General features: G+C 45.3%; 1 protein-coding gene and 1 pseudogene across 1 annotated transcript in view; one reads left to right on the top strand and one right to left on the bottom strand.

The window, feature by feature from the left end:
• The window catches only part of QRICH2 (glutamine rich 2), a 37,666-nt gene that overhangs the window by 13,752 nt on the left and 7,745 nt on the right, over nt 1-16,169 (bottom strand). The window contains 1 exon segment of the mRNA XM_087441655.1: nt 374-4,067. Within this exon segment, the coding sequence (XP_087297781.1) occupies nt 374-4,067 (3,694 nt within the window).
• Nucleotides 5,731-7,142, top strand: LOC101403943 (cytosolic 5'-nucleotidase 3A pseudogene; annotated as a pseudogene).

Genomic DNA, 16,169 nt, shown 5'->3' on the forward strand with positions numbered 1-16,169 from the left:
AACTGTTCTCTGGGCCTAGAGCTGTGAATGGGCAAAGGTTAAGTTTAATTCTTCAACATTCTCTCTCTCCGCACACCCCCCAACTCTGTTGTTTTCCTTGCCCCAACATTTTTCCCAGCTGCATCCAGAGAGTCTGACAAAGGCATAAGGACCTGCCTCATTCCTTTCCTGAGGCTCCTTCGTCCCTCCTGGTTTAATTCTATCTTTTGGACCCTGAAGGCTAAAGGAGAACCCAGAATTCCTAAGAATGGGCCTGCTATTTTCAGGGATCAGGAAGAGGCCCAGCTGCCAGGAGTTGAGGCCAGGGGGAGAAAAGGGTGAAATCAACTTAGAACGAAGACGGCAGTCTCTCCTCTGCGCAAGCAGTACCCACCCATCAGTGCAAGCAGATACTGGATCTTCTCTAAGTCAGTTTGGCCAGCTTCCTCCTCATCCAGATCCTTCATGTTCTCCTTTAGCTCTACGTAGAGGCCGACGAGCTCTCCCATCAGACGAAATGTTTCCACTGCCATAGGGAAGCTAGGAGCCAATTTATCCAGTGAATCATGTCTCTCACTCTGGACATCACTCTTTTCTGATGAGACTCGGTCGAGATAGTTAAGGGAGTTTGTACTCCTGACAAAGGTGGCATCTTGGCTTGGGGTAGCCTGGATAGAGACTCCTGGTTGGTCTGAGGCATATGTTCGATTTGGATCCACATCTACCTGGACATACTGATCTACACCCTGGTACCCTGGGCCATGAGGGCCAGGATACATTAGGTCATAGGAGTCTGGGATAGAGTATACATGGTCACGCTGATCTGAATCTGGGCCAGGAGATACCAAATGCTGTTGATCTGGGTGTGCAGATCCCACACCTGTGCTTAATGGTGTTGGACTAGGCTGGTCTGCGCCAGGATGCATCACACCTTGCTGATAAGTTTCTGGTGGTACCAAACCCTTTTGGTCTATACCTGGCAATGCCAAATCTTGATTGGCCAGGAGTTGTGACACCTGGCCATGTTGATCTCTGCCAGGAGGTACCACACCATGCTGATATGGGCGTGGTGATATAAAACTTCGAGAATCTGCATGGAATGTTGGAAAGCCACGAAACTCTGTGCCTGGTGGTATCAAGCCTTGTTGATCTGTACCAGGTTGCCTCAAACCACGCTGATCTATTCCAGGTTGAACCAAACCACGCTGATCAGCACCAGGCTGCACAAAACCACGTGGATACGCACCAGGCTGGACCAAACCACGAGGATAGGCACCAGGTTGGACCAAACCTCGTGGATAGGAACCAGGGTGTACCAAACCAGGTGGATATGCACCAGGTTGTACCAGACCAGGTGGATATATACCAGGTGAAACCAAGCCAGGCATATATATACCAGGCTGAGAAAAGACATGTGGATCTATGCCAGGCTGTACCAAACCACGCTGATCCACTCCAGGTTGCACAAAACCAAGCTGACCTGCACCCTGTTGGACCAAACGAGGCTGACCTGAGCCAGGCTGGACCAAACCAGGCTGACCTGCGCCAGGCTGCACCAAACCAGGCTGACCTGCGCCTGATTGTACCAAACCAGGCTGACCTGCACCAGGCTGACCTGCGCCAGGCTGCACCAAACCAGGCTGACCTGCGCCTGGTTGGACCAAACCAGGCTGACCTGCACCAGGCTGACCTGCGCCAGGCTGCACCAAACCAGGCTGACCTGCGCCAGGCTGCACCAAACCAGGCTGACCTGAGCCAGGCTGCACCAAACCAGGCTGACCTGAGCCAGGCTGCACCAAACCAGGCTGACCTGCGCCAGGCTGCACCAAACCAGGCTGACCTGCACCTGGTTGGACCAAACTACCCTGATCTGCACCAAGCTGGACCAAACCAGGCTGACCTGCACTGGGTTGGACCAAACCATGCTGATCCATTCCAGGCTGGACCAAACCAGGCTGACCTTTGTCAGGATGCACCAAACCATGCTGAACCATTCCAGGTTGTATCAAACCCCGCTGATACATTCCAGGTTGGACCACACCTCGCTGATACATTCCAGGTTGGACTACACTTCGTGGATACATTCCAGGTTGGACTACACCTCGCTGATACATTCCAGGTTGGACCAAACCTTGCTGATACATTCCAGGTTGGACCAAACCACGCTGATCCATTCCAGGCTGCACCAAACTAGGCTGATCTGTGCCAGGTTGGACCAGACCATGCTGATCCATTCCAGGCTGCACCAAACCAGGCTGATCTGTGCCAGGTTGTACCCAACCAGGTGGATAAACACTCTGATCTACAGCAGGCTGGACCAAAGCAGGCTGACCTGCAGCACTCTGATCTACAGGAGGCTGACCTGCACCAGGCTGGACCACAGCAGGCTGACCTGCTCCAGGCTGGACCACAGCAGACTGACCTGCACCAGGCTGGACCACAGCAGGCTGACCTGCTCCAGGCTGGACCACAGCAGGCTGACCTGCACCAGGCTGGACCACAGCAGGCTGACCTGCTCCAGGCTGGACCACAGCAGGCTGACCTGCGCCAGGCTGGACCACAGCAGGCTGACCTGAGCCAGGCTGGACCAAAGCAGGCTGACCTGTGCCAGGCTGGACCAAAGCAGGCTGACCTGCACGAGGCCGGACCAAAGCAGGCTGACCTGAGCCAGGCCGCACCAAACCAGGCTGACCTGCTCCAGGCCCGACCAAACCAGGCTGACCTGCACCAGGCCCGACCAAACCAGGCTGACCTGCACCAGGCCCGACCAAACCAGGCTGACCTGCTCCAGGCCCGACCAAACCAGGCTGACCTGCACCAGGCCCGACCAAACCAGGCTGACCTGCGCCAGGCCCGACTAAACCAGGCTGACCTGCGCCAGGCCGGACCAAACCAGGCTGACCTGCGCCAGGCCGGACCAAACCAGGCTGACCTGCACCAGGCCGGACGAAAGCAGGCTGACCTGCGCCAGGCTGGACCAAAGCAGGCTGACCTGCGCCAGGCTGGACCAAAGCAGGCTGACCTGCGCCAGGCTGGATCACATTATGCTGCTCTGTGCCAGGTTGTATGAAGCCAGATGTTTCCAAACTGGGCTGTACAAAACCTTGCTGATCTGCAGCAACTTGCATCAAACCAGGTGTTAGCAAACCATGCTGATCTGTAAGAGGTGGAACCAATCCATGTTGATCTATGCCAAGAGGTACCAATCCATGCTGATCCATGCCAGGCAGTACCAATCCTTGCTGATCCATGCCAAGAGGTACCAATCCGTGCTGATCCATGCCAAGTGGTCCCATTACACTCTCATCCATGCCAGGCTGTTCCATACCACGTTGGTCTGTGCCAGGAAGTATCACACCATGCTGATATGTGCTGAGTGGAACCATACCAGGCTGATCTATCCTGGGTGGTTCAAACCCTTGCTGATCCATGCCAGGTAGCACCAATTCCTGCTTATCCATTCCAGGTGGCATCACACCAAGCTGACCCATGCTGAGCGGTATTACGCCATGTGGATGATAAGTGCTAGGATGCAGCAATGCAAGCTGATCCATGCCAGGTAGTCCTAATCCATGCTGATCTGGACTTGGATAGACTTGACCCTGGCTAACGTACACTCCCCCATGCTGATCTGGGTACACATGATGATGCCAATCTCTGGCAGAGGTGGCCGAGGGTAAGTCTGGTCGAACTGGGCCAGGGTGTGCATCTTGTTCATCTCTTCTTAGATGTGCTAAGCTCTGCCGCTCTCTAGCCCTATGACGATCTGACTCGACTCTGAATTGGGACACAGAGGGGCGATGGGCTTTTGCCAGGCCGGCTTCATCACGGGCCCTTGGGTGCTGTTCTCTACCAGGAAACCCAGTAGCAGAGGCACCTCTGCTTCGTTCTCTGCTAATCACCCCTTCAGAGGGGTGTCCTGTGCCACTGGTTCCTGATAAAGTCTGCTTTGGGCCCAAACCACTGGCAGATTCCAGAGGCTGGTCAGCACTTGGATGCTTGGTGGAGGCTCCAATTGGAATCATACTGCTCGATGTTAAGGGAGTCTGCCCTTTGCGCTTAGAAAGTCCCGTTACTGACTCTGCACCCTGGTTGAAGAGGAAGAAAGAAATCAGTAACTACAAGTAAGAAATATTCAGTGTAAGACTTGCAGCGCAAGAAATCTGAGATATCTGACTAGGATAATTTAGGGCCTTTGGAGAAAGATAACCTCTAGAACCCAAAAGCTCAACACAAGACAGACTTTGACATTCTTGAAGGCTAGGTCTCCAGATTTTTGAGAATCTGCACATTTTCAAATGATATCATAATATATAATTTCCCTCATAAAAGACAGGGGAACATACAAGTGACCTACTCTAACTCTCGCTGCGTCTACAAAGGACATGAGTATTTATTCAGTTTAAAATCTAAACTCTGCCCCACCATTGGCCCATTGCTGATGATAAAAGTTTACACTGTAGGGCAAGTAAACCACACATTTAAAGTGTAAGTGCACAAAACCTAGACCCAGAAATTCCATAGATAGGAATTTTCTCTATGGACTCTCGCAAAGGATGCCAAGGTATATGTACAAAGACAGAGGCTGCAGCATTGTTTATAAACTAGATTATCAATAGGGGACTCATATATTTGTGGCACACCCAGCCAGTAGAATACTAAGAATCTGTTAAACAAGAACGATGACTACTTCCATTTCCAGCCCAAATGGAGTAACAGAGCCTAGATTTACCCTCCTGTGCATGACAACCAAAAACCAATAGCAACAATAACTATGCAACAGTGGTTTTCTAGACACTGGATATCAGCTAACGAAGGCTAGCAATCCCTGAAAGATGGAGAGGCAAGCCATGGGAGCCCTGCTGGTGCCTCAGCTTACTGCTTCGACAGAGTTTCCAGGCTGCAGTGTGGGGAGGGGGACTGAAGTGGGCCCAGCAGACTCCCTGAGTTGAGAAGACAGAGCTGAGCATTCAGGGAAACTGAGGCAACAAGAGCTCACAGGACAGACTATCAGAAAGAAAGGAGATGCACATAGAGATGACTCAAGATATCTGCAGAGGGTCCCCCTCGGGTCATCAGCACAGCACATACATGTGAAAAAACTACCCAAGGTTGGGAGAAGAACCATCTGAAAGGCTGGAGGGAATAGTACCCAGACTCTCATGGAGTTGGGAACAGTGCCTGTTTCTACCAGCCAGTTTGGGAAAAGAACTCATAATTAAGGGTGCAGAATACTCAGAAAGGTGTTGCCTCAGAAGTGGAGAATAATCAGCTCTACACTGAACACAGCTATGGTCCCACTGAGAAAATAACTCAAAAAAATATACAGTGGAAGAAACAACAAAGGATTTAAAATGGTACCCTAGAATACATTAATTTAATAGGAAAGACAATAATAGAGGAATGGAAGAAGAGAAAAGACATAAGACATATAGAAAACAAATAGCAAAATGGAAGATGTAAACCCTACTTTATCAGTAATTAAACACTTCAATCAGAAGACAGAGATTGGCAGAATTATATAAAAACACAATCCAGGAGGCCCCAGTCGCCGTGAGCAGCCTTTTCTTTTTGGGTCTGGAGGTGCATGAGGCCCCGGCTGGGGACTAGGTGGCCACGGCCAAGGAGGTGCGGTAGCGAGCGCCAGTGTGTGTCCTGGCGGCAGAGGTGGTGCTGGCCCAGTACAGATTCATCTTGAAGAGGAAGATGGGAGAAGATCAAATCATCATCTCTGGATCTTGCTTACCACCTATGCTGTTGTTCTAGGACAAATGCAAGAACAGAAGAACTCAGAGCACCTTAAGAAGACTGGATAACCAAGAAATGACTAATCAAGTGTCTGCTGTACATGTGAAAATGAGGCCAGACTTCTAGAAAAGTTCAGTTCGCATCAAGAACTCTACAAAAGTAGAAGAAATTATCTTTGGTCTTATCAAAGGAGGAGCTGCCACACTTCAGATAATAACAGACTTTGATATGACACTAAGTAGCTTATCCTACAAAGGGAAAAGATGCCCCAAATGCCATATTATTGACAACTGTAAGCTGGTTATAGGTGAATATTGAAAAAAGTTACTGAAACTAAAGGAAAAATAGTTTGCTATTGAAATTGATCCTGTTCTTACCATAGGAGAGAAGTACCCTAATATGGTAGAATCATGTACTAAATCTGTGGCTTGCTTGTTGAACAGGCTAAAGCCTGTTTACCAAGAGCTAAACTTAAAGAAATTGTAGCAGAATCTGATGTTATGCTCAAGGAAGGATATGAGAATGTCTTTGATAAGCTCCAACAACACAGTCTCCTGTGTTCATATTTTCAGTGAGTATCAGTGATATCGTAGAGGGGGTTATCTGTCAAGGTGGTGCTTATCATCCAAATGTCAAAGCAGCGTCCAACTTCATGGATTTTGATGAAAATGGGTTCCTCAAAGGATTTAAAGGAGAACTAATTCATGAATTTAACAAACATGATGGTGCCTTGAAGAACATAGAATATTTCAATCAATGAAAAGACAATAACAACAAAATTCTGCCAGGAGACTCCCAAGACTTAAGAATGGCAGATGCAGTAGCAAATGTTGAACACATTCTAGAAACTGGATATCTAAATGATAGAGTGGATGAGTTTTTAGAAAAGTACATGGGCTCTTATGATATTGTTTCAGTAAAAGATGAATCATTGGAGGCAGCCAACTCTATCTTAGAGAAGATTCTATAAACAAGCATTCTTTGGGGCCAGCCTGGTGGTGCAAGCGGTTAAGTGCACGTGGTCCACTGTGGCAGCCCGCGGTTCGCTGGTTCGGATCCCAGGCACGCACCGACACACTGCTTGTCGAGCCATGCTGTGGCGGCATCCCATATAAAGTGGAGGAAGATGGGCACGATGATGTTAGCTCAGGGCCAGTCTTCCTCAGCAAAAAGAGGAGGATTGGCATCAGACCTTAGCTCAGGGCTGATCTTCCTCACAAAAAAAAAACAAAAACAAACAAGCATTCTTCAAGAAGACCTCTCTCCTGTGGGTGCAATTGGTGCAAGAACTGCTCGTCTGTTCATCTTTCTGAAAGACTTTTACAATGTATTCTAGCTCTTGAAGTTTTTCCTTTCTATTGCTGAAGTATTTTCAGACATGTTGACTCCATCAACTGGAAGCTCCTTTCTCTCCACCTCTCTCAACACACTCCTCACCATATTTTTTAACAGATTAAAAAAAAACTCTGAAAGCCAAAATTTGAATGATACCTCCCTATTTTTTCAAAGTAAATTTTGTAGTTTATGTTATCACAAAGTTTTTGAGGAATCTTTTTATACTGGCAATTTTGTAGACTTTAAAAAGAAGTTTTACGAAAATGATGAAATGATGTGCATGATTTTAAAGCATAGCCCTTTTGTAATTTGGGTGAATTATGCTGATGGTATGACCATCTCCTGAAATTGTGTTACGTGTGGTTATTTTGTTTTGGGAAAATCAATATTTACCAGAAAATATTGGCACTTGGTATTTGAAAAAACTGTTGGTATCCAGATGTCAGTAATCATTGCAAAATATTCTATATTGAAGCACTGATACTAAACATGAAATTAAAAGCCAAAAAAAACCAAAAACAAAACCCAACCAACTCAGAGATGATCTAACTACATGCTGCCTACAAGAGACGTATGTTAGATTCAAAGAAACAAATAGGTAGAGGGCCGGCCCCGTGGCATAGCAGTTAAGTGCGCGTGCCCCACTGCTGGCGGCCTGGGTTCAGATCCCGGGCGCGCACTGACACATCGCTTGTCAGGCCATGCTGTGGCGGTGTCCCATATAAAGTGGAGGATGATGGGCACGGATGTTAGCTCAGGGCCAATCTTCCTGAGCAAAAAGAGGAGGATTGGCAGATGATAGCTCAGGGCTAATTTTCCTCACCAAAAAAAAAAAGAAACAAATAGGTAGAAAGTAAAAGGACAGAAAAAAGTATACCATGCAAACAGTGACCAGAAGAGAGCTGGAGCGGCTATACTAATATCAGACAAAATAGACTTTAAGACAAAATTGTTACTAGAGACAAAGACATTTTATACTGATAAAAGAGTAAATTCATTAGGAAGACATAACAATTTAAAAAATATATATATATGAACCTAGCAACAGAGCCTAACGTTCATGAAGAAAACCTGACAGAATTAATGAGAGAAACAGACAATTCAACAGTTGACTTCAATACCCTACCTTCGATAAGGGACAGAACAAATAGGCAGAAGGTCAACAGGAAATAGAAGACTTGAGCAACACTATAAACCACCCAGACCAGCAGACACCTAAAGAATACTCCACCCAACAACAGCAGAACATACATTCTTCTCATGTGCACATGGAACATTTTCCACAACAGACCCTATGTTTCTAGAAAACAAACAAAAAACAAAAACAGAGGAAAAATAAAGATGTTTTAGACATACAAAAGCTGGAATAATTCATCAACAGCAGACACACACTACAAGAAATGTTAAATGAAATCCTTCAGGCAAGCAGAAAATGATACCAGATGGAAACCTGGATCTACACAAAGGAATAAATTGTAACTACAGGGATGAATATATAAGATGTTTTTCTTATTATTAAAATCTCTATAAAAGATAATTGACTAAACAAAAATAAGAACAATGTATTGTAGGGTTTATAACAAATGTAAAAAAAGTAAAATGCATGACAACAATAGCATAAAGCAGGAGTTGGCAAACTATGGCCCATGAGCCAAATTCAGCCCACCATCTATTTTTTTTTTTTTTTTATAATTTTTTTTTTTTTTTCCCCCAAAGCCCCAGTAGATAGTTGTATGTCATAGCTGCATTTCCTTCTAGTTGCTGTATGTGGGACACAGCCCCAGCATGGCCGGAGAAGCGGTGCGTCGGTGCTCACCCGGGATCCGAACTCGGGCCGCCGGCATCGGAGCGCACGCACTTAACCGCTAAGCCACGGGGCCGGCCCTATTTTTGTACATAAAGTTTTATTGGAACACAGGCATACCCACTCATTCATGTATTGTTTATGGTTGCTTTCACACAATAACAGCAGAGTTGAGTAATTGTGACAAAGACTGTATGACCCACAAAACCTAAAATATTTACCTGACTCCTTCAGAAAAAGTTTGTTGACCCCAGGAATAAAGGTCCTTGGAAATATACTATTGTAAAGTTCTTATACTATTTGTGAAGTGGTATAATTTCACTTGAAGGTAGATTGTGATAAGCTAAAGATGTATAAACCTATAAACCCTAAAACAACCACTAAAATAACAAAGAGTTATAGCTAATAAGCCAACAAAGGAGGTAAAAAAATCAGTCAAGTAATTCAAAAGAGGCAGAAAAAGAGGGAACAGGGAACAAAGAGCAGATGGGACACATAGAGCACTAATAGCAAGATGATAGACTCAACTCTATCAGTAATCACATTAAATGTAAATGATCTAAACAGGCTGATTAAATGGCAGAGATTGTTAGATTGGTTACAAAGGCAAGACCCACCTATATGCTGCTTACAAGAAACTCACTTTATATAGAGAGATACAAATAGGTTAAAACTAAAAAGAATGGGAAAAGATATACCATACTCACCCTTGTAAAAGGGAATAAAAAGCTGAAACTGCTATATTAATATCAAAGTAGATTTCAGAACTAAGAATATTACTAGGGATAAAAAGGTCATTTCTTGTTTTTGTTTTTGTTTGTTTTTGTTTTTTTGTGAGGAGGATCAGCCCTGAGCTAACATTGGATGCCACCCCTCCCCTTTTTTTCTTGAGGAAGATTGGCCCTGGGCTAACATCCATGCCCATCTTCCTCTACTTTATATGGGATGCTGCCACAGCATCGCTTAACAAGCAGTGTGTTGGTGCACACCCGGGATCTGAACCTGCGAACCCCAGGCCACCGCAGCAGAGCGTGTGCACTTAACTGCTGCGCCATTGGGCTGTCCCCAGGTCATTTCTTAATAAAAAGAAATCAATTCATCAAGAGGACATAACAATCCTGAATGTTTATGCACCTAATAACAGAGCTTCAAAATACATGAAGCAAAACCTGATAGAACTGCAAGGAGAAATGGACAAATCCACAATTATAGTCAGACATTTCAATACCCTTCTCTCAATAATTGACATAAGTCTGCAGAAAATCAGCAAGGATGTTGTATTCATTTCCTGGAGCCGCCATAACAAAGTACCACAAACTGGGTGATTTAAACAACAGAAACTTATTGTCTCACAGTTCTGGAGGCTGGAAGTCCAAAATCAAAGTGTTGCCAGGGTTGGTTCCTTCTGAGGCTGTAAGGGAGAATCTGTTCCATGTCTCTGCTAGCTTCCGGTAGCCTCAGGCTTGCTTGACTTGTAGATGCCTTTCTCCCTGTGTCTCCACATCGTTCTCTCTGTATGTGTCTGTCTCTCTGTCCAAATTTCTCTTTCTTATAAGGACACAATCGTTTTGAATTAGGGCTCACTCTAATGACCTCATCTTAACTGGATCATCTGCAAAGACCCTATTTCCAAATAAGGTCACATTCACAGGTACTGGGGATTAGGATCTCAATGTCTTTTGGGTGAGGGGTGGGGAGGGGGACACACAGTTTAATGCTAACAGATATAGTAAACTTGAACAACACTGTCAACCCACTTGACCTGATTGACATTTGTAGAATACTTCACCCAACAACAGTAGAAGACAAATTGTTCTCAAGGGCACAGAAAACATTTACCAAGATAGACCATATTCTGGGCCATAACATAAGCAAATTTAAAAGGATTCAAGTTGTACAGATTATCTTTTCTGACCACAATGGAATTAAGTTAGAAATCAGTGACAGAAAGATCTCTGGAAAATCCCCAAGTATTTAGAAACAAAATAATAGACTTATAAATAAACCATGGATTATAAATTGAAAGGGATATAGAAAGCATTTTGAACTATAAACCAGAATTTGTGGGATGCTGCTAGAGCAATACTCAGAGATGTATTTATAGCACTAGATGCCAATAGTGGAATAGAAGAAAGGTCTCAAATCAATGGCCTCAGCTTGCACCTTAAGAAACTAGCAAAAGAAGAGCAAATTAAACCCAAAGTAAGCAGAAGAAAGGAAATAATAAAGATCAGAGTAGAAAGCAATGGTCAGGGCCGGCCCCGTGGCTTGGCGGTTAAGTGCACGCGCTCCGCTGCTGGCAGCCAGAGTTCGGATCCCGGGCCCGCACCGACGCACCGCTTCTCTGGCCATGCTGAGGCCACGTCCCACATACAGCAACTAGAAGGATGTGCAACTATGACATACAACTATCCACTGGGGCTTTGGGGGAAAAATAAATAAATAAATTAATTAAAAAAAAAAAGAAAGCAATGGTCAGAAAACAGCAGAGAAGGGGCCGGCCAGTGGCGCAAGCTGTTAAGTGCCCAGGCTCCGCTGCGGCAGCCCGGGGTTAACCGGTTTGGATCCTGGGTGCGCACCAATGCACCGCTTGTCAAGCCATGCTGTGGCAGCGTCCCATATAAAGTAGAGGAAGATGGGCACAGATGTTAGCTCAGGGCCAATCTTCCTCAGCAAAAAGAGGAGGATTGGCATCAGATGTTAGCTCAGGGCTGATCCTCCTCACAAAAAAAAAAAAAAAAGAAAAAAGAAAACAGCAGAGAAAATCAATGAAACCAAAAGCCAGTTATCTGAGTAGATCAAGATAATGGGTAAACCTCTAGACAGACCGATCAGGAATACAAGACAAAAGACACAAATTACCAACACCAGGAATGTCACCAGGGAAATGCAAATTGAAACAAGATACCACTACACACCTATTAGAATGGCCAAAATCTAGAACACCAACAACCCCCAATGCTGATGAGGATGTAAAGCAACAGGAACTCTCATTCACTGCCGGTGAGAATGCAAAATGGTAAAGCCACTTTCGAAGACAGTTTGGCAGTTTCTGAGAAAACTAAACTCACTCTTCCCATACGATCCACCAATCACGGTCCTCAGTGTTTACCCAAAGGAGTCGAAAACTTACGTCCACACAAAAACCTGCACACGGATACTTATAGCAGCTTTATTCATAATTGCCCAAACTTGGAAGCAACCGAGATGTCCTTCAGTAGGTAAACGGATAAACAAATTGTGGTCCATCCAGACAAGGAAATATTATTCAGCACTAAAAAGAAATGACATATCAAGCCATGAAAGGACATAGAGGAAACTTCAATGCATATTACTAAGAAGCCAATCTGAAATGACTACATGCTGTATGATTCCAACTATATGACACCCTGGAAAAGGCAAAACTACAGAGACAGTAAAAAGATCAGTGGTGGCCAGAGATTAGGGGGAGGGAGGAATAAATAGACAGAGCACAGAGGATTTTTAGGGCAATGAAACGGCTCTGTATGATAATACAGAGGAGGATCCATGTCATTAGACATTTGTGTAAACCCACAGATTGTACAACATTGGCGTGAACACTAAGATAAACTATGGACTTTGGGTGATAATGATGTGTCCATGTAGGCTCATCAATTGTAACAAAGGTACCGCTCTGGTAGGGGATGTTGATAGTGGGGGCAGAGGAGATATGGGAAATCTCTGTACCTTCCTCTCAATTTTGCTGTGAACCTAAAACTGCTCTTAAAAAAGTCTATTTTAAAAAAATAAAATCAATTTTAAATGTGGGGGGAAAAAAAACCCATGCCTTTCCATAAGCTGGAGCTAGCAGTGGCCCCACTGCCCTCTCTTTTAGGTATATCAAATCCTGACCTGAGGCTGCACTACAATCCTCATCACAATCATCTTTAGTGAGGATCCAAGTTTGGACAATTATAATCTTAAATCTCGCCTGCAACTTGGTCCAAACCTGTTGACTGGCATCAGATAAGCTCAAATGCACCAGCTCTTGCTAGGAGATGGTCTGGCATCCCCCCAGTGGTGGTGGGCTCTCTCCAGATACTGGAAGACCTTAAAATCTTAGCAAAGAAATTCCCTACTATTCACAAAGAACCTACAAAATTCCAAGAAGCATTAGAGATTTACAGCATCTTAGGACCTTACCTGGTCAGAGCTTTTCCGGTTTGGGGGCATGATACTTGCCTCTCAGGTCAGAAGCTGCCTCACTGGAGAGGCTTAATGGCCCCCCCCATAATCCCAGCTCTGGGGCTACTCTCATTGATGCCCCAAATCATTGAACAAGAACACTATTCCTACTGCTGTGTAACAAATTACCACAAACATGGCCACCTAAAACAACACAAGTTTATTACCTCACAGTTTCTGTAGGTCATGAGTCCAGACACTTCTTTGCTGGGTTCTCTATCAGGGCCTCACAGCCAGGAATCCAGGCCAAGCTGCGGCCTCATCTGAGGCTCAGGGCTCTCTTCCAGGCTCATTCAGGTTGTCTCCAGAATTCAGTTCCTCGTGGTGGTAGGACCAAGGCCCCGTTTTCTTGTGGGCTGTCAGCCGAGGGTCACTCCCAGCTCCTAGAGGCCACTGTCAGTCTTGGCTACACGGCCCCCTCCATAGGGGCCACGTAGAGGCCAGTAGGAGAGCATCTCTCAGATACTTCACCTTCTCTAGAAGGGCTTACTTGACTAGGTCAGGGCCACCCAGAATAATCTCCCCTTTAATTAACTCAAAGTCAATTTAATAGCAACCTAATCATGAGAGAGATATCGCATCATCTCCACAGGTCCTGCCCACACCCAGGGGAGGGGATCGTACAGTGTGTCTACACCACGGGCAGGAAGCCTGGCAGCCATCTTAGCTCTGCCTGTCACCTGTGCCCTAGAAAGGCCGATTGGACTTAAAATCGATCACTGCAAACAAAACAGAGGAGAAAAGGAAACTGACGCCGTGGAAGGACTTCAAAAGCGAGTCTTAAAAGACACCCAACGCATTACCAATGTCAGAAAACCACTCCGGAAGCATCTGCCGTGGACTTCATGTCCAGGTTATTGCCGAATGTTCAGAAACAAGAATATCAGAACATGGCAGAAAAAAATTCCTATAAACTGACAAGATTAGCCAATCATTCATGAACCGCCTCGAGAGGAAAAAGCGGCCCTGTTGAGTTTCCTAGCACTGCCATTACAAATGACCACAAACTTCGGGGCTTAAAACAACACAAATTTGTTATCTCTCAGCCCAGATCAGAATTCCAAAGCCCGTTTCACTGGGCTAAAGACAAGGTGATGGCGGGGTTGGCTCCTTCTGGAGGCTTTGAGGGGAGCATCCATGTCTTTGTCTTTCTCAGCTTCTAATAGTTGCGGGCATTCCTTGGCTTGTGGCTGCATCGCTCCCATCTCTGCCTCTGTGCTCACGTCACCTTCTCCTCTTCTGCACTAGAATCTCTTTCTGCCTCCCTCTTATCAGGGCCTTTGTGATTACATCATTGGGCCCACCCAGATAATCCAGAGTAACCACCCATCTCAAGATCCTTAATTTAGTCACGTCTGCAAAGTCCCTTTTACCATATAAATTCACATTCCCAGGTTCTGGTGATTAGGACATGGATATTTTGGGGGCCATTATTTAGCTTACCAAAGTTATGGTTTTACAGAACAAACACTCTGAAATCCTAGAAAAATGGACAGAATAGCTACAAAGGTGAGGGTCTGGGTGGAATGGAGTCTTAGAAAAGTTGATAGTTTTCATTAATGGCATTAGATGAGACCTATGTCGTTTCTGAGGATGATAGGAATTGGAAATAACGCATGCCAATGTTGACCTCCTAACACAAACCATGCTTTAGACTCATCTTCTAGATTTCTAAATAACCAAACTATAACTACACAGCCTCCTTCTTGTTGGGAAAACAAGAAGAGAGGACACCCCTCTGTCCCTTTGTCCCTTATACCTTGCACCCCCAAGCCAAGAATTTTGGAGTCAGAGATGCTAGTTGCTCTATGTTAAGACAACTTCTGAACTCTCTACAATTCCCAAGATCACCACTATTGTAGGAGTTTCTAACCACAATGTGCCTCGTGCCCTCTCTCTCCACATTTAAGTAAGCCCAGGATGGCATCCTTTTAAGATGCACTGTCATTTTATGAACCAGTAGAAAGGGGAAAACGCTGCCATTAATTATAAAATGTCATCAATGCTAAGACGCATTCCGATTTCAGAGATGCTAAAATGTGGGGGGAAATGTGCATCTTTGAATCAATGGGTTAATTTTGAGCCAAAATGCCTTTCTTTTTAGCTCCTCCTTCCCTGCTAACCTGAACAATGAGGCTATGCGATGACTCCCTCTGGAAGGGTGGATCCAGCGCTCCCTCCAGAACAGGGGCTTTCTGTCCTTATTCCCTGAGCTGAGATCCCAACCCACCACCTGCTATTTCTATCACCTCAGGACATCACGAAATTCTTATTTCTGTTTCCCTGGGGACATGCCATGAAGTTAGACTTATTCATTTTGCCCAGTTAGTTGAAATCAGGTTCAATCTTGTGAAGCCCCTTCCTAAACCGCTCCACTATTCTTGGGTCCCGAAGCCGAAGACATCCAAACGGCGACCACAACCTGATGGTCATCGTCTGCCTCTCCTTCGATAGAGGCCTGCAAAGAACAGTTTTAATTTTTGCTTTCTACTTTATTTAGCATGTCAAGCCACAAAGCTTCAAAGGAAACTGTTCTTTACCTCAGACATGCTATTTGTGCAAGGGAACATCTGTTACCAAGGTCCATGGACCTAGTGAAACAATCACTAGAAGGATCTTCCGTTATGAAATGCCTGTCATGATGGACATGGCTGGAAATACAGATTCATTACCTTGCTCACAGGAAAGTGAGGGAGTCTTTCCTCCCTTAAGCAAGTTTTGACTAGATTGCTAGGGTTGAGTCTTCCTGGTTAGGGTAAGCCTTTCATTCTTTCTTACCATTAGAAGAAGTAAGAGGAGGAGGAGAACGGGGGGAGGAGGAAGAGGAAGAAGTATCATCGTCACCATCATCTTTGGGTATATGAACAAACTGTAAAGAGCCGCCCTGTTGCCCATTAGACTACGCCCTTGGAAACAAGTGGTCTGTGTCCTTTGCACACTCAGGCCCTGGAACAGGCATCTTCCACTTTGATTCCAAGCTCCTTGAACTGTAGCTGCTACATGTACAGTTGTAGCTTCTTCCTCAAGATCAAAATATAACTCCTTTCTCACGCCTGGTTCTCTGAATACGGGAGTTAACTCCTCGGTGCTGATCGCA

The sequence above is a fragment of the Ceratotherium simum genome, chromosome 16 (genome assembly GCF_057802395.1).
Source record: "Ceratotherium simum simum isolate JZ-2026a chromosome 16, ASM5780239v1, whole genome shotgun sequence".
Lineage (NCBI taxonomy): Eukaryota > Metazoa > Chordata > Mammalia > Perissodactyla > Rhinocerotidae > Ceratotherium > Ceratotherium simum.